General features: G+C 36.8%; 1 protein-coding gene across 1 annotated transcript in view; it reads right to left on the bottom strand.

Annotated features, from left to right (window-relative positions):
* The window catches only part of C7 (complement C7), a 70,827-nt gene extending 52,622 nt beyond the window's left edge, over window positions 1–18,205 (bottom strand). The window contains exons 1-7 of the mRNA XM_007487414.3: window positions 17,954–18,205; window positions 16,269–16,321; window positions 12,711–12,786; window positions 10,412–10,553; window positions 8,305–8,449; window positions 7,025–7,163; window positions 865–999 (exon numbers count right to left, since the gene is read on the bottom strand). Coding sequence (XP_007487476.2) covers window positions 865–999; window positions 7,025–7,163; window positions 8,305–8,449; window positions 10,412–10,553; window positions 12,711–12,786; window positions 16,269–16,321; window positions 17,954–17,974 — 711 coding nt within the window. The 5' untranslated portion in view covers window positions 17,975–18,205. The remainder of the gene's footprint in view (window positions 1–864; window positions 1,000–7,024; window positions 7,164–8,304; window positions 8,450–10,411; window positions 10,554–12,710; window positions 12,787–16,268; window positions 16,322–17,953) is intronic.
* Window positions 18,206–18,663: the final 458 nt, after the last annotated feature.

Raw genomic sequence — 18,663 nt, 5'->3', positions numbered from 1 at the left:
TTTTGCCAGTTCACTCATCCATCCCACCATCACATACTCAAGTAGTAAATGCAGTCTCTTTCCTTGAATTATTAGGGAAGTGACTAACTGCAAATATGTTACAAAATATGCACATTATGAATAATAATCAACCCTAAAAATGCCTAAGCAAACAAGCACATAGTTATTAGTTCAGCTCATTTCAACTGTTTATTTTTCCCAAGATAGATACCTAAGAGATTCCAGAATACTCAATTATCAAGTGTTTTAGAAGTACTTCAGATTTCTGAGGAAAAGTCCATATCACAGATTTTTAAGTGCCTCTGTAGCCTCAACATTTATTTTGCCCAACATAATTAATATCATCTGGTTAGCACATTCCAGTTAAAAACTAATTACAATTTTTATGGAAATTATTTTTAAAAGTATAATGAGTGACCATGAATTTTGTTATTTTGTGAGTTAAAAGAATCCTTAGTAGCTTCAACTATAAAATTATGGCATTTTCTCTAGTGGGAAGCTTTTTCAAATGCATGAATTTTCTGTCAAAAAAGATAAAAGCCCAAGAGATGGAACAAGAACAGAATCTTTTATAAGAGAATCAAATTATAAATAAATTCCTCATCATACAATTGTACAATATGAATATTCAAAGAATAGATTAGTTTGTCTCCTTTTATAGTAAGATATATTCATCTTTGACAAAAAAAATGAAAACTTACCCTTCTATTAAATTATTTTTGCTAAATATAAAGTCAATGATCCATTAGAAATATGTCTCAGTTAATGAGAAAAGTACCATTCACTCATGACACCGGCTGACTGTTACTAAAGGAAATTGTTCACATCCATTATCTTCAATATATTCTACCAATTTATACTGACCTTTTCATCTTGAGTTTTATCTTTATTTGAGTAGTGCCTGTGTTCACTATTTGATGTAAAAGATGTCTCCTCATGTTTGACATAAGACCAACTACTATTGTAAAATTCATAACTGAAATCATTATCTACTTTCACCTAGAAGAAAACAGAAACTTTTATTCATGACTAAATCTGGACCTCATAAACAACAAAGTACTACTGTAACCATTTCTATCCCTGAAAAAAACACTAGTTTAATTTCTCTAATGGTATTAATTGATTAATCTAATTAATTATGAGGTGAGTTCCAGGTAATAGGGAAAAAAAGAATTCCAGATTTTAAATTGCTTGTTACCCATGTGTAAAAAATCAAGCGTTGCTGACTGTGATAACAACGGCTTATTCATTCATACAACATATGTGTGCTGAGTACTCAGCTTGTGTGAGACATCATGAGAAATATAAAAAGGGAGGAGAACATTTCGGCACTTACAAAAAATATTGGCCAGTCAAAGGGATAGGATAAGTACACAAGCAGACTCCATAGGAATAAGGACTTATTCTCTAATATCATTGACATAGAAAACTCCTGTCCCTCTATCAATGTAGAATGGCACCTTCTCTACAACTTTTAATCTTAGAGAATTTCTGCCTGGACAACTAAAAGGTTAAGTGACTTGCCCAGGATCAAACAATGTGTGGCTTAGACAAGACTTGAACATAGGTCTTCCTGGCTCCTAGGTCAGTGCTCTAGCCATTTTATCATGTTGTCTCTCTATACTATAACTAAGATACTAGATATAATATGAAAGTATAATAAAAGTGTGTCAAATGAGTTCAGGGAACAGAGAGAACACAGATCATAAAAGAAAATTAGAGGCAGCATTTAAACTGGATTCTGAAGGATATATTAGAAATGGGTCAATATTGAAGGAGAGAAAGGAATACAAGAATTCCAGGCAGAGGTACCAGCTGCCTAACCAGAAGTAGGAAAATAGGATTTAATAAATGAGTAGTAATCTCACTAAGGTCAGTGGCTATCATTTCTTGGAATCCAACCACCTTAGGTCATTTCCCTAGTTTCTTTCCACTTAGAAAGAGCTATCAACTTACAAATTCTTCTACCTAGAGGTCCTCGCTTTCTGAGAAATACAAGAATGAAACATATTTCCATTGTACCAACCCTACACCATCCAGATTTTTGGCTGCCATATTTACATATTTCTTTGCTACACACTTCACTGACAATCTTTTAGGTTCTCAGGGGTAGACTTCCTCTTGAGTTCAAAAAGTAAGGTTCAACAATACATAAGAGAGGCATGGCTAGGCAGCAATTAGTGTGCAAAGGTTCTAGGGGTCTTAGCAAATCAAAGTCTCAAATTTTTGATATGGCAATCCATAAAGCTAATAAAATTTCAGACTGCATTAAGAGAGGAGTAATGTGTAGGAATAAGGAAGGAACAACCTACATACATACATGACCTGGTCAGACCCACACCTGGAGAATTGTGTACAGGTCTAGCTATCACATTATATAAGGACGACACTGCTAAGCCTTTTCCATAGGAAAGCAAGCAGGATATGAACTTTGAGTCCATGACAAAGATCATTTGAAGGAAAGGGGCTATTTAATATGGAAAAGAGAAGATAAGGAAAATAATGTCATATTGCAAGTATTTTTTAAATTGTCACATGAAAAGTGATTAGATTTTTTCTAACCCAACAAAATTAAATAGAAGGAAAAAAGGGAGCAAATCAATGATGGGTAGGGGTTATAGGAGTTTATTAGGTCTAAATGTCGGGAAAATTTGCTCACAATGAAGGCTATGCAAAAGTGGAATGAGATGCCTTGGTGGCAAAGGTCTTCCTTTGTTTACACATATGAGAAATATAGTGTTGGTTTTAGAGGAGAGATAATGAGACTAGCCTGCATTCCCTCAACAAAGAAGCAAGAGAGTTTGGCTACTGACTGTTGCGCATGCAATCAGACAAATGGCTTAGCTAGTTGGTGTGACTTAAGTGTTCCTCTGCAAAAAACTGGGGTCCCTTGTGTAAGATAAGAGACTGTTCTCTCCTCGATGTAGAATATCTCTTCTCTTATCTTACACTTGGCAATTCTGGGGGCCCAGGAAATTACTAGAGTACAAAAAAAAAACAGAAAAAAATTAATAAAATATTTTTTAAAACAGAAATAAGCAAAATAATGAAAAATGCAATGTAATTGACAGCCTATCAAGACTGTCAATTAGACCGAAGTAGGCATTTATAGTCAACAGATTTGAATACTAGATTTTCTCTAAAGAAACTACAATTCACATGATCTATTGATATAATTGATATATTGATATAATTGACTAACATTCTTTTAGACTTCCTATACACATACCTCCGAAAGGCAGCAGAACACAGTGGACAGAGAGTTGGCCTGAGAATCAACAAGACCTAGATTCCATTCTTGCTTCTGACACATACTAGGGCCATTTCACGTACCCTCTCAGTGTCCCAAGGCACCTCCCCAAAACTATAAATTGTAGAACAGTTGCTGATCCTCATTGGTAAAGGAAGTTTGCTCACTAGTAGAAATTTCCTATTCCAATTAAATTACATGTCCAAAACTCCTCCAAAAAATAAAAAATTGTACTAGCTATAGCTATACTTTATAATATATAGACTATATAATAACTATATATTGTAGAGCTATATACCTTTCTATCATTCCCAAACTAGATGCTTTTTTATTATCTAGACATAGCTTGGTCTCCTTTTGCATCTAAATAGGTAAATTGGGTTCAGGTAGTCATATTAGGAACTCATCATTCTACTAGGTTTTTGAGAGGATGTGAAACCATAAAGTACCTTGAATCTGGAGGTAGTTTTTTCTAGGTGACCCACTTTGTGAGTCTGTTCTCTCAAACCACTGATACACAAACATAAGAAAAACTCAATATAAGCTCAACATAAGAAAACAATTTTGAACAATTAACACTGGCAAAAGCTCTCCTTGAGGGTTGTTGTTTTTTTTCAGAGCCAGTGTAAACTGAGTTGCACTTACCTGAACCTTTTCTGCCTTAGGGATATAATTAAGTTTAGACTGCAAGGAGTTTCCTCCCAGCTACCCACCTCACTTTTCCCCAGTCTAGGATACTCAAATTTTAGCCCCTTTCCCTAAGACTACCATGAGCTGAATTTCCCCTTTACTTCTGTCAAACCTCTTCAAATTCAGTAACTTGAATGTCTAAACTCTAAAATCATTTTAGATACCAATCCAAAAACCATGCCATACTGTGAGAAACAGAAGCCAGGTTGCATGCTGCTAACTGAATTATTCCTCCTCTTCAGACTGGTGCCTTCCAGCAGAGTTGGAAATTCTCCTCTTTGTTATTTTTCCTCCTCTTGCAACTTTTCTGAATTTATAAAATAGCATGGGTCATTCTTGAAGTACCCGGAAAAAGTACTGGCAAGGCACACTCCCAGGTGAAGGTAAGAAAAAACTCTGAGTCTAAATCTGTCCTGTAGTCTCTCCTGTGGTCTTTCCTTCTCATAATGATGTCTACTGAGAGACCAAAATTTTCAGAGATCAAGTAACAAGATATATAGTTTCACATTATAGAAAGAAGATCTGAAAAAGCTGATAACAGAATCACTGAATATAAGTCATAAACTCACTCTGAAGTCATCACCAAGCACTTATTAAGTACCCACTATATACTAAGTGCTGCAGAAAAACAAAAATATGACTATTGTTATCGAGAAGTTTAAAATTGGGGAAATAACATGAAAATATGTATATACCACATAAGGTACAAGATAAATTGGAGGACATCTCATAAGAAAGGCACAATCATTAAGGAGACCTGGGAAAGGTTTTTTGTGAAAAGTAAAACTTTAACTAAGGCTTTAAGGAAGCCAAGGAAGATAGGAGGTGGAGATCATAAGGGAAAACAGTCTAGACAGGGGGAAGGAGTTGGGAGAGACAGTGAAAAGGGCACAGAGTCAGGAGAAGTGGTTTTCTGAGGAATAAAAAAGCAGTTGTGTCTCTGGATAACAATATACAAAGTGAAGAAAAGCATTAGAAAATTAGACAGGTAGGAGGGAGCCAGGTTATATCTGATATTAGAGGTAATAAGGAATCAATGCAGTTTATTTGACTTGAGTTGGGGGGAAGAAGATGATATGATCAGACTTGTACTTCAGGGAGATTATTTTAATGGCTGAAAGGAAGATGGAATGAAGTGGGGAGAAGCTTGAGGCAAGCACATCCACCGTCAGACTAGTGCAATAGTCCAGGCATGAAGTGATGAGGGCTTCCACCGGAGAGATAGCATTATCAGAAGAGAATAGGGTACATAAATGAAAGATAGTGCAAAGTAGAATCTACAAGACTTGGTGACAGATTGAACTCCGTGACCACTCTAGTCAGATATCTCTTAATGGCGCCTATCATCTTCCACACGTAAAATTTTATGTGAACGTGTTTTATCCCCTACACATTCTATCCCCATCCCTCAGAACATCTAATGGAGTGCCTTCCATTAATTAAACAACAATTATTTATTAAGTGATCACTATGAGTCATTGTGGCATTGGGTCTGGTGCTGGGATAAGAATGCATACAAGCCGGGGGCAGCTGGGTAGCTCAGTGGATTGAGAGCCAGACCTGGAGACTGGAGGTCCTGGGTTCAAATTTGGCCTCAGACACTTCCCAGCTGTGTGACCCTGGGCAAGTCTCTTGACCCCCATTGCCTAGCCCTTACCACTCTTCTGCCTTGGAGCCAATACATGGTAAGGGTTTAAAAAAAAAAAAGAATGCATGCAAGTCAACTAAATACAATTGCTGACTTCATAAAAATTAAATTCTAGGGAGCAGCTGGGTAGCTCAGTGGAGTGAGACCCGGGCCTAGAGATGGGAGGTCCTAGGTTCAAATATGACAGAACATCTTGGAATCAATACTGTGTATTGGTTCCAAGGTAAAGGTTTGGGAAAAAAAAAGAGAAATTAAATTAAATTCTAGTAGGGCTTGGGGTGAGTAAATGAACAAGTTTTTATTAAACACAATGTTTTCCCAAAAGTGATTTAATAAAAGGGAAAAAAATGAAGGAACCTGAAAAAAACATACTGTATATGTCTGCCTCCATCACAAAGAAACACAATTGTCCAAAGAGATATTTAAAACAAATAAGACAGGAACTGTGCTAAAATTGCTTTACAAATATTTATCTAATTTGGTCTTCCCAACAACTTTGGGAAGTGCCATTATTATAATACTCCATTTTACAAATTAAGAAAATGAGGCAGACAAGTTGTCAGAGAGGAGGCAAAATGACAAAGAGGAGAATTTCAAACTTGTGTGGTCTTCCCAACTTTGGGAAGTAGGTTCTATTATTATCCCACTTTTATAGTTGAAGAAACTGAGGCACACAGAGGTGAAGTGGCTTGCTCAGGGATACATAGCTGAAGACAGACTGGAACCTAGATCCTCCTAACTCCAGGCTCAGGGCTCTAGCCAATGTGCCATCAGCTGCCATATAATATGTACCTATATAGACAACAAATAACCTATAAGTAAATATAGGACATATCCAAAGCTGGCTACCTTTCTAACAGTTTCAACTAATTTCTCTCACTAAATTTTTAAATACATCTGTTATTAATTAGCATGTATATGGCACTTTGAAATTTGCAAAGTGCTTTACAAATATCTCATTTGATTCTCTCATAATAATTCCATGAGACACATGCTATTATCCCTATTTTGAAAATGAGGAAACTGAGGCAGTTCTGAGGTCTGGTTGAAACTTCCAAGATCAAAGATGTATCCATTAAATTTCTCATCTAAGCAAGGATTACAGGGTTATCTATTGAAAGCCAGAAGGGGCATTGGTCACCCTACAGTCCACTCCTATCCCTATAGAGACAAAGAAACTGAGACTGGAGGAAGTTAAGAAACCTGACCAAGATCATGAAGGTAGCAAACATCACAAGCAGCATTAGAATCCAAGTCTCCTGACTCTAGAGCTCATAGTCTTTCTATTATTGTACCATGCTTCCTCTTAAACATAGCCCTGCCTGAACCATAACGAATGTCAACATAGAGAATCATGCTTACGAGATCCACGGTAGCCAAAAATGGAGCATGTGTTCCTTAAAGAAGAAAGGAAAGACATACATTAAGTCAGATACCTGAAATGTGTAGGAGAGGGCATTTGCACTCAGCCGGAAGTAGTCTTTCTGATCGCCATTATACACCTTTCTACACTGACCACCAAAACTTTTTGTGTTGATAACCATGTCCTTAATCTGGCCAGTTAGTACATTAAACCTGTAATGACAGAGGAGGCTCTTTTAAACCAACATGGCAATTGCTGGAAAAGCATGAATTAAAGAAGTCTTTAAACTATGAAACTCATTACAACTAAGCATCTGTTCGGTTGAGCTCAAATAAAGAGGACGGACCACTAACGCAAACCATATCTAAAGCATTTTCCACATGCCTGTGTTCTGTGTAGTCACTAACACTAATGTATGGAAAATAAAACAGATTAAGGGCATATTTGCTACACCAGCTGCAGCACAGCGGTATCTATGGCAACTGTTTATGTCTACAGCTATATCTATAGCTAAAATTAGCTCAGTTAAAAGACCAACCAATAAGCCACTCTCCATTGTGCCAGAACTAAGGTGGCTCTTGAGATGGGATAGTTCCCTAAAAGCAATTCAAACTAATTATGTTTTGGCAGTTTGACTCCTAAAATGAGTCTATGCCAGGTCTTCATGTATATGATGTGAGAATCATTGATCACTATCATTTTTATATGAATCATTTCAAAGCTTTCATGACTTGTCCAAATTAAGGGATGCTATAAATGGTCTTCAGAATTTCCATGGAATAGGAAAACAAGGCTAAATTAGAATACTGTCTTTGGGCAAAAGACCTCACTTTTTTGGACCATGGCTTCCCCATCTGAAAAATAAGAGTTCAAAAAGATGAACTTGAAGATGCTTCCAGTATTCTATGAGTCTAATAGTGCAGCTTTGTCCAATTTCATTTGAGAATTTAAATGTCCCTAAGAAAAAAAGAATATCTTGACTAGAGTTACCTCAAGACAACATTTTCCAACCAGTGTGACACAAAACACTGATTTCTTAACTTGCCACTCTTTTGTTGTTTCTCCTCCTCCTCTTTCTCTTCTCTGACTTTCTAGTCTATTGCCCCATTTTCATCAATGAGTGTTCATTTTCTCCTAACCTTCTTTGGATTATATTCTTTCCATAACATATAGAAATCATCAAGGACAAAGGACAAAGTTTGAGATACCTTTCCTTTAAGAAATAACCAAATTTCTATGAGCAAATGGATAAGATCAAAAAAGAGGCCAGTATTTGCTAGACTTATGGAACTAATATGATAATGGAGACACTGATGCTAATCTATGGACATCAGGCAAGATGCAGTCTCTTACCCTGTTCCAGTATATTCTACATGAGGAGGAGGTCTATCAATGTCACACAAAGGTTTGCCTTCAGGGAGCTCACACAGATCTTCATCACTGCCATCTTCACAATCTCTGTCTCTATTACAAACCAGTGATTTGCTGAGACACTGACCTAAATTCAGGAAAGGGGAAAAAAAAGAGAAAACAAATTGGTCGCCCCATTTTCTGAATTATGTCAAAGGTCCTTATGCATATACTTCACTGGCAGTATAATGTGAATATGATTCAAGGCCTTCCAATGTCACAGTGAAGGCTGACAGTATTGTCCATATTTTATAAAAAAGGAAACTAATGACATGAGAATTTTACTGACCTTAGTCTACGTGATACAATAGTGGTAACACATGAGCTTAGAATTCCTGGCCCCTGATGTAGTTTTGCTTGTTTGTTTTCCTAGAGACATGGCACTATGCAAAGAATGCTATATGTGGACTTGGAGGACCTTGGTTTGAATACCATTTTTCACACTTTTTTGTCTATGTGATTTTGGACCAATCACCCAACCACCTTGGGCTTCATCTTCTTCTCCTGTAAGATGAGGGGGTTGGTCTAGAACACTTCTTATCAACCTTTGATCCTTTCACCTCTAAATCAGCTGTCTTCAAGGATTTGAAGGGGAAATGGAGTTAGATTTGTCCTGCTTGGTTGCAGAGGCCAGAACTAGGAGCAAATGAGTATAAGGTGTCAGGAGACCATTTCAGGTTAGATGTAAGTAATATATAATCATCCCTAATATACAGAATTGTCCAAAAGTGAAATGGACTTCCTCAGAAGATAATAAGTTCCACTTTACTGGAAGTCTTCAAGCAAGGGTGAAAAATGAGGAAAATAAATATATATATATATATATATATGTACATATATATATGTTATATATATATATATATATATTATATTGTAGTTTTGCTGGGAATCATAGTTTTTAGGGTAACAGATTCTAATTTCATAATTCCCCCTTAGATCCTTTGGAAGAATAGTCTCCCCAATAGATCTTGTAAGCATAATCAACTTATAAATTACAATAATTTGTGTATAAAAGGAACAGAGAAAGGATCTCAGGGGGGGATTGAGAAATTAGAATCTGTTACCCTAAAAGCTATGATTCTCAGCAAAACAACTATCCCCAGCAAAAACTATGATTCCCAGAACCTCACCTATATCCTGTCATTACATGCTGACATAGACAGAATATAAATTGGATGTAGTTCTGTGTCTAGAGCTCTTTTCTTCCTCTTGTCAGCTTTGGTGGAGTGGGCATTTTGAGCAGATAGAAAATTTAGTCACATCGTTCTATTTTGTCAGATAATAAACTTTAGAAATATAATACTTAAAGTATTAAATATTAATTTAACTCTTACACTATGAAAAAATTGTACATATATATACATATACACACACATATTTTCACTAACTTCTAACCAAAATTTAGTATTTCCTTTGAATATATATGTAGGCAACAGACATTATTCTGAAAATGTCCATAGGCTTCATCAGACTGCAAGAGAGCTCCATGTCATGAAAAAGGTTAAGAATGTCTCTTGTAGAGAGAACTTTTTTCCAGTTATCTATTGAACTTGGGGGCCTCTGAATAGCCTTCCACATCTGATAACTTGTGTTTTGGTGATAAAATTATTTCTAAGTCCCCAACCAGCTCTAAATCAATGATGCTATGAGCCAGTGATAGAAGATTTAGAGTGTTCTAAAATGTCACTGCCACTAAGTAAGCATGTCATTGATGAAATTGTTCTAATCCAGTGGTGAAACCTAAAGGTACTATCTCAAAAGGTCTTAGCCAGCACCCAGCTTTCTCTCTGTTTTCCTCACTAATCTCAGAATCAACCTCCATCCTCAGGGTGCACATGGAACATTCCTCCATATCTCTACCCTGTACCCCCACTTCTTACAAGGCATATCACTTGGGATTTCAGAACCCTCAGAAAACATAATATAATAATAATTCAATCATATTCTGTTAGTGTTTTGGTCTTCAAGAGGAAATGGTAGTATTACATTCCAACTTTAAGGATCCCTTAAATTTACTGTCCACATTCAAAGATCATGACAAACATGTTACCTGAGGAACACCTAAAAAGACTTCCACAGCCATCTTCTGCTGGGCATCCCCTTGTAGGCACACATGTTTGTGTTTGAAAAGCATCCCCAACACATGGATGGCCACCATATTGCCCATAAACTGCTATGTGTCTCCTACGAATCTGAAAGTAAACGAATAGGATGTTTTTAAAATATTTCCCAAAATCCCTTTTTGCTAAAGATTGAAACACGAGAAAAATTATGCAATTGGAGATGCAACTGGCCCAATCAGCCAATAGACATGTATTAAGTTTTAACTTTGTGTGGGGGACCCTGGTGATAGGAAAGGAAAGGAAAGGAAAGGAAAGGAAAGGAAAGGAAAAGGAAAGGAAAGGAAAGGAAAGGAAAGGAAAGGAAAGGAAAGGAAAGGAAAGGAAAGGAAAGGAAAGGAAAGGAAAGGAAAGGAAAGGAAAGGAAAGGAAAGGAAAGGAAAGGAAAGGAAAGGAAAGGAAAGGAAAGGAAAGGAAAGGAAAGGAAAGGAAAGGAAAGGAAAGGAAAGGAAAGGAAAGGAAAGGAAAGGAAAGGAAAGGAAAGGAAAGGAAAGGAAAGGAAAGGAAAGGAAAGGAAAGGAAAGGAAAGGAAAGGAAAGGAAAGGAAAGGAAAGGAAAGGAAAGGAAAGGAAAGGAAAGGAAAGGAAAGGAAAGGAAAGGAAAGGAAAGGAAAGGAAAGGAAAGGAAAGGAAAGGAAAGGAAAGGAAAGGAAAGGAAAGGAAAGGAAAGGAAAGGAAAGGAAAGGAAAGGAAAGGAAAGGAAGCAAAATAAAACTCTACCCTCCAAGAGTTTGCATTCTAAAAAGGGAAAACAATATGTATATAACTCAATACACACCTTAACTTCCATCTTAGAATCAATATTGTGTATTGACCAAGAAGGGCCTGGGGCCATAGTTGAACCCAGGACCTCTCAATCCACTGGGCCACATAGCTGCCTCCAAGCCCTTGAATTATAAAATTAGGAGGGACCTCAAGGTTCTTCTAATTCAACTCTCTCCTGTCTGTGCTTGTCTTCAATTATACACTTCCAGAAACCAGACACTAAATCTGTTTCTCTTGCTCTTTTTACACCTCACTTCCATAGGTATTAACAAAATAAATGATGATCGTGATAGTGATTATAGGAATAATGTTAACGATATTGTCTTTAAAAACAAAAAATGGAGGCAGCTGGGTGGTTCAGTGGATTGAGAACTTGGACAAGAGCCTTACTTAATAGTATAGAACTTGTGAGGAATAATTGGGAAGAAAAGAAGTAAGGGTTATCTAGGATAAGTAAAAGAATGATGATGAAGGGCAGTCAGGTGCTCAGTGGATTGAGAGTCTGGCCTAGAGATGGAAGGTTCTGGGTTTAAAACTGACCTCAGACACTTCCTAGCTGTGTGACCCTGGGCAAGTCACTTAACCCCCATTGTCTAGTGTTTACTGCTCTTCTGCCTTAGAACCAATATGTAGTATTGATTCTGAGGTGGAAGGCAAGGGTTTTAAATATATATATATATATTTTTTTTTCTAAAGCAAAAGCATTCCCCAATCTCAAGGTGGATTCCAGTCTTGACATCCTGGCAACCTTCTCACTGTGAAAATTTACACAATGATATAACACATTTCTCGATATTATTTTTAGCTACTGACCCAGGAGCTGGTTATAAAGTCTTGAATTAATTCCCAGAGCTCCCCTCTCTCATCTACATGTATATTAAATTCGTTTTACAGTTTAATGGGAGCAAGAAAACAGGGAAGGTAGTTGGTACAATCAATTCTAAATTACTTAGGCATTGATTATCCAGTTTGCATAATACCCATGCTCTTTGACTAACTGATAGCCTTTTGGCTCTTTAACTGTTGGCTAGAAAACAGTGTTTCTCCATTATAAAGAAAAGAAAAAGAGAAAAAATATATGTGAAGTTCAAATTGGTCACCCAGTAATTTAAATTTTTCATGTTCTCCCTATTCCTTAATATTATTGGTAATTGAAAGGGGGCTTCGATGATTCTACCCTTCTAAGCTTTATCCTAAGAATTTCTCACAACAGATATGTAAAATAATATACACTCTAAAATAAAATATACTCTAACTTCTCTGTATTAGTAATCACCATGTTCAGTTGGCTCTCCTCTGCCTTAAAAATTAATATCTGCTTTTGGTCCTGCCAAAACAACATTATTTCCAGGAAAGTAAAAACATGCAAAATATTAAAAAGTTGATTCTACCTGACCTAATTTTCACAAGTGACATTTTATATATACATCATAAAAACTAAAGCAAAGCACTCAGAAAGTCCTACCTGGGTCTTTGTACAGCCATCGCATTCTGACCAGGAATCATAGGGATGCCAAACACAATTAATAGCTTGGAGAGAACTGTCTCATATGCAATCATCAATTCCAAAATGAGTGGAAAGGAAAGAGGGAAAGAAAAAACCTGTCAAAAACCTGAACATTCTTAATTAACATAGAACCACAGCATAGAATCTCAAAGCTTACAAGAAATATTGGGGTCTTGTAGTCCAACTCCTTTCCACAGATGAAGAAATTAAGGCACATAATGACTGAACAACTTCACCAAGGTTGCACAGTTAATTAGTGGCAGAGCTAGGACTTGAACTCAAATATCCTGATTCCTACTTCAGACATGCCTAGTTCAAGGCACACAAAACTCTCAGGAAAAACAATGAATAGCTTGTCTGAGATATCTCTAGAATACAAGCAAAGTTACATAAACAAGAAATTTTAATAATTCACTAAACTAACAAATAAGACTAAGGAATTGGGGAAGGGATAAATGGTTGTGATGAAGAAAATTAAGAAAAGGCTCTCTATTTGAAATGTTGCACCTGTTCATGAAAAAAGTACAAATACTAAAGAAAATAACTACGACTATTCTTATACTTCATAGTTACTTTTGAACAGGATTTGAAAACTGCAGTGGCCAGATTATCACATTTATTAAGAATTTTTATCTTTATTAAAATATTTGCCTTCTTCTGAATATATAGCATACACTTATGAGTTTGAGATGCTGGCAGGTCTTCTAGCTATGAGATGAGCAAATGAAAATTAGTGATTCAGAACTGGAGCTCAGGAGAGGCATGAATACTGGATATAAAATAGAAAGACACAGAGACAGATAGACAGCTAGATCTGGTGATGATGTACATAGAGATGTCGCTTCAATCCATTGAAGCTAATGAAATCACCAAGTAGGATAATATAGAAGAAGAAGAGAAGAAAGTTCAAGAAAGAACCTTGGGAGGAAATGCAGGATTCACTGGAATGACCTAGATGGAGATCCAGCAACAGACTAGGGAGCAGTCAGATAGGAGAGTTGTATGAAGAAAACCTAGAAAGAAGAGAGTATCCAAGAGAAGGTGACCAGCATCGTCAAGTGCTCAAAGAAGGATGAGGATTAAGAAAACATCATTTGAGTTGGCAAAATCATTTAATGAGAGATCTTCTTTGAAGTTGGTTTTCTTTTTTTCCACTCATGTTGTATAAATTGTAAGTTCCCTAAGCACAAATATGACTTCTCTCTTTAGATCACCAGTTCCTAGCACAATGCCTTGAACATAGTAGGTATGCACTATGTGAATTAAATTCAATTGGATTAAACCTGATCTGCTTGGTATAGGAGATACATCCATCTATAGCTTGATTACTGGAGTCAGTCAGAACTGTAAGCCAGGGTAAAGGGAAACAGGGAAATGATTCTGATTGCCCTTGGTTTAAAACTCTGGCTTTTTCTCTTCCCTCAAACAAGGAGTACCTCAAGCTAAAGGATGAGGGGATGAGAAAAAAGAGAGAGAGTTGATAGTGCATAAATGGTGTCCTCCCCATCCCTGCATAATCAGTCATATCCCCTCTAGACAGTCAAACAATTCCAGCACAGACGGTTGTCTGATGTTTTTCTGTGTTGTTTCCTTCATTCTTTTCTACACTAGATCTTCCTTTTAAGCTATATAAAATTATTGGGGGAAAGTCTTATAACACATGATTAATTCCAGGATTAAGAAACTCCACCTGTAGCAAGGAAGCCAATTAGTATATGCAAGGTATGATCTATTTATATGATCAAGAGAAAGTTCTATTTTCTCATCTGTATGTAACCTCGAATTTGTCCAGAGTCAAAAGAGGCAGAGAGAATTAGAGAAGGCAAGTTCCCAGCTTTTGCCTTGATCTTGGCAAGACAACTAGGATGGTAAAAAAGAAAAAGGAAGAAGTCATTGCATATGGAAATGCTGAAGAAGAGTGAGTCACTAGGGACCATTAATAAAAGATCTTCCCACTGGTCTGTTCCCCAGATCAAGGGATTTGGGGAGGAACTTGGAAATTTCTGCAGCTGAAGTTTCAGTAAACCAGTTCCTCCCCACCCCTGCCTCCCTTCCCCTTCAAACACCCCCCCATCTCTCTGCCCCTTGTTTATGTGGTCAAAACAGGGCTAGATTTAAAATGAGAAAGATGGACTGAATGATTGTTTAAAACTGTGGTGTTAAACTCAAATAGAAAAACTGGCCACTATACTGTACATTTAAAAAATCCGGTGGGTTGTATATTAACTTAGAAAGCCACATATTAACATTATCATGTTCTACTGTATTGTTATTAATTTTGTTTAATATTTCCCAATTACATTTTAATCTGGTTCCCCTACACACTTTCAAGAGTGCTGCCCACTGTGTACTGCATACCAATGCTTGACTTCTCTGACTTAAGACCCCTTGAAGCTCTAGGATTGAACAGTTATGATAAATTGTCCAAAGTAACACAGTAGCAAGGAAATAAGATAGTTCAGGAACTTGCTGTGTAACAAGGGAAAGCCTACCCAAGACTTGAAATCTGCCATAGAGAAGTCACAAAGTTATCCAAAATTAAGTATGGGTATATAAATAATTGTGTTACCTCCATCTTTTGAACAATAACTTTTCAAGTCCTACAACTGGCAATATATTCAGGAGAGATCATCAGAGGTGTTATTGCTACTTTAAAGAGATTAAAAGAAAATGTATACCCTAGGGCTTTCACCAAGGAAATAATGGAACCAGGGCCCATGATTTCCTGGACAATGAAAAATTAATTAAGCAGGGATGGACCCAAGTAAGATCTATACTGAGCATGTCATTTTGAAGTATAATTTTATAGTTCCTAGGAATCCTCTGTAAATCTGTGTAGTCAGTATTGTTTTCTAGTGGAGATACAGATATATATGTATACATATATACATGTGAAGAGAGGAAGCAGAGAGGGAGGAAGGGAAGGAGAGAGAGAGAGAGAGAGAGAGAGAGTTTTGTTTTGGTTTAATAGCACTGCATCTCTGCAATATCTCTAATAAAGCCCTTATTAACAATGGGCCTAGGCACTTTAATAGGTTTCTTATTTCACCTCAAAACAGAGGGGACTTGCTGTTATTGGGTTCTTGTTCCCCAATGGAAAACAGCAGAAGGTTTAGTCATGCATGATTAGGCAGACAGATAAAGTACGAATAGCTTACAGGTAGATTATATTTTACCTAGGTTTCAGACATTTAAATCTACTTTCTGGCAAAACTCAATTGTTACTCATATAAAAGATTTCTCAGTGGATAAAATTTACAGATCAAATTCTTCACTAAACCATAACATTGAGCCAAGTTAAGAAAGGCTGATGTTTATTCAGGCTCCAGTTTCCCCTCCTACTGCTTTGTTTTTTGTTTTATTTTGCCACCATTAACTTCTCCAGAAATGAAGAAGACATTCAGGGAAGAAGTTTAAACACAGGATAAAATATAAAGTTTAGACCATGCAAAGTACATTTAAAGGAATTTTCTTATGATCGCCTTTTTTTTGTACTCTGCTTTTTAAAATTCTCACCTGGAAAACACTTGAAAACTTTCCATAAATACCACCAAAATGAAAATTAACACCTGGAAAAGAAAAACAGAAAACAGTCTCATGTTAGTTCATATTTCATTACTCCATTCCAAAACTATCATGGCAGAGCTCTTTGGAAAATATGCCAGCAGAGCCCAAGCTCCCTCAGTGCTAAGAGCTTTCTCATTCAAAAACACCTGCTATATTGGTCCTCTTCCCCAGACTCATGAGTTCCATTTTGGTGCTCCATTTTGGTGACAAGCTAAGGAAGCCATGTTTCATCATCCCCTTCCTAGCTGTGCTTCTGATTCTCAGGACTTTCCCACCATATCCCAGATTATACCTGCCCTCTCTCTTCATCTCTACTATTTAGCTCATTTTTATGTGTTCTCTTGAAGGCACTTAGGTAGAGCAATGGATAGAGTAAGAAAAATTGACCTCAGACACTCAATAGCTGCATGACCCTGGACAAGTCACTAAACCTTCTTTGCCTCAATTTCCTCAACTGTAAAATGAATGGGTAAAAGGAAATGGCTAACCACTTCAGGATCTTTGTCAAGAAAATCCAAAATGGGGTCACAGAACATCAGACATGACTGGACAACAATAATAATGTGTTCTCTTACTTCACTAAAATATAAACTCCATGAGGGCAGGAACCAGCTTTCTTTTTGCTTATATTGTATTTGTATTCCCAGCACTTAACACAGTGCCTGGCACCTAGTAAATGATTAATAAAGTTTTGTTACTTGCCTTTCAGAAGAGAAACAATACAATCTGAACAGGCCAAAGGAGATGTTGTAAGACAGTTGTCCAAGGACCAGTCTTAGTAACTTCAGAGAGATTCAACACCAGAGGACTGGCTTTCTCAAGAAGTATATACGTGTGTGTATGTCATATGTAACACATATGTGTAAATCTCCTGAATATATATTATATACATATGTTTATATTTCATGTCAGAGAGAGACACAGAGAGAGAGAGACAGACAGATTTGGCCACAGCACCTTATCACACTTTTTACTGTAGGCATGGAAATGAGCAAATTCTTCATTGAAGAGGGAATACCTACAAAAATGAAATCTTTAAAGTATGAGTCTGAGTCTGATTCAATTTAATTTTGTAAATAGTATCTCAAATTCCTTATTCTCTGTTCCTATTATGTTCCAGAATAAAATTCATTGGCTCACTATTCCAATCAATCAACAACCTTTATTAGCTCGGTACTAGGAGATATGCCAGGTACAAGAAATTCACAAACAAAAATAAATTGGTCCCTGCCCTCAGGGAGTTTTTAGTTTTCAGAGAATTCATTTCAGGGAAATATTAAGACCTAAGTATTTAAAGGAACTGAGATCAGTACCATTATTTTTTTATTCTGAACTTAACAAATAAAATGGACAAATAAAATGTGGATCAGGGCTTTGATCAGAGTTCTTAATCAGGGCTTTGATCAGAGTTCTTAAGTCTTTCAAAAGAACTAATGATTTTTAAAACACTCAGTAATCACCAGCTCATATTTCCTTCCTTTGTCTTTTTATAGACTCCCAGAGTTGGAAATAACTCCAAAGGTCATGTAACCCAACATTTAGTGTAATAGGTATGCCTTTCCTGTTCTTTCAACTAAACAGTTTCCCTTTAGGGATGAACTCATTGGCACAAATCAAAGGCATGCGTATCTTACCTTCATATTTGGAAGAAACATTGGCAGTCTCTGCAGAGAAGAGATGAAATTTACCTCCTGTGAGAGTCAAGTTGGGGCTTCTCAACAGCAAGAGACAGTCAGTCTGTCTCTTCCACTGTCTCTGCCTGGCTCTTGTTTTACTTAGCACTCACTCACATACAAAGTGAATGATCTTGAGGACTTTAACTCTTAACCCATCTGGATTCTCCAGAGACACAAACAGTCTGCCCTTGTACTGATCCCATGTCTTGAAGCCAAATACATCTTATTCTTTAAACAAATCTTGGCTGCAGCCAACTGGGGCTGCCTGGAACTGTTGTTCTGAGAAATGGTATTTGCCGATCAGAAAGGGTAACAAGTATTCCCAGTTCATGCACATTTAAGTGCTTTCCGAGGGAGAAAATGACATGCAAATCAAGGGATGTCTCCTCTCCTATTCTTGGAGTAAAGTTGCTAAATTGCATATGTTAGTGGGTAGGATTTAAAAGGTATTAGCAGCACACCAGAGTTTTGTATTAAACACTCTAAGGGGCAGGGAGAGGAAGTGGTTTCAAATATAGTTTTCTCTGTCTACAAAATGTACAAAAACTTTAGTCACTATGTAGAGGCTAGTAAAGATTCATGGCTGCCAGGCAACTCACAATCTCTTTAGAAAAAACAACAGAATCATTAGAACGGGGCTTCAGAGGAAATCATGTCATTTTTGAAGT

The sequence above is a fragment of the Monodelphis domestica genome, chromosome 3 (assembly GCF_027887165.1).
Source record: "Monodelphis domestica isolate mMonDom1 chromosome 3, mMonDom1.pri, whole genome shotgun sequence".
Taxonomy (NCBI): Eukaryota; Metazoa; Chordata; class Mammalia; order Didelphimorphia; family Didelphidae; genus Monodelphis; species Monodelphis domestica.
Note: the sequence above shows the minus strand (reverse complement) of the source record. Positions and strands in the feature narration are given on the sequence as shown.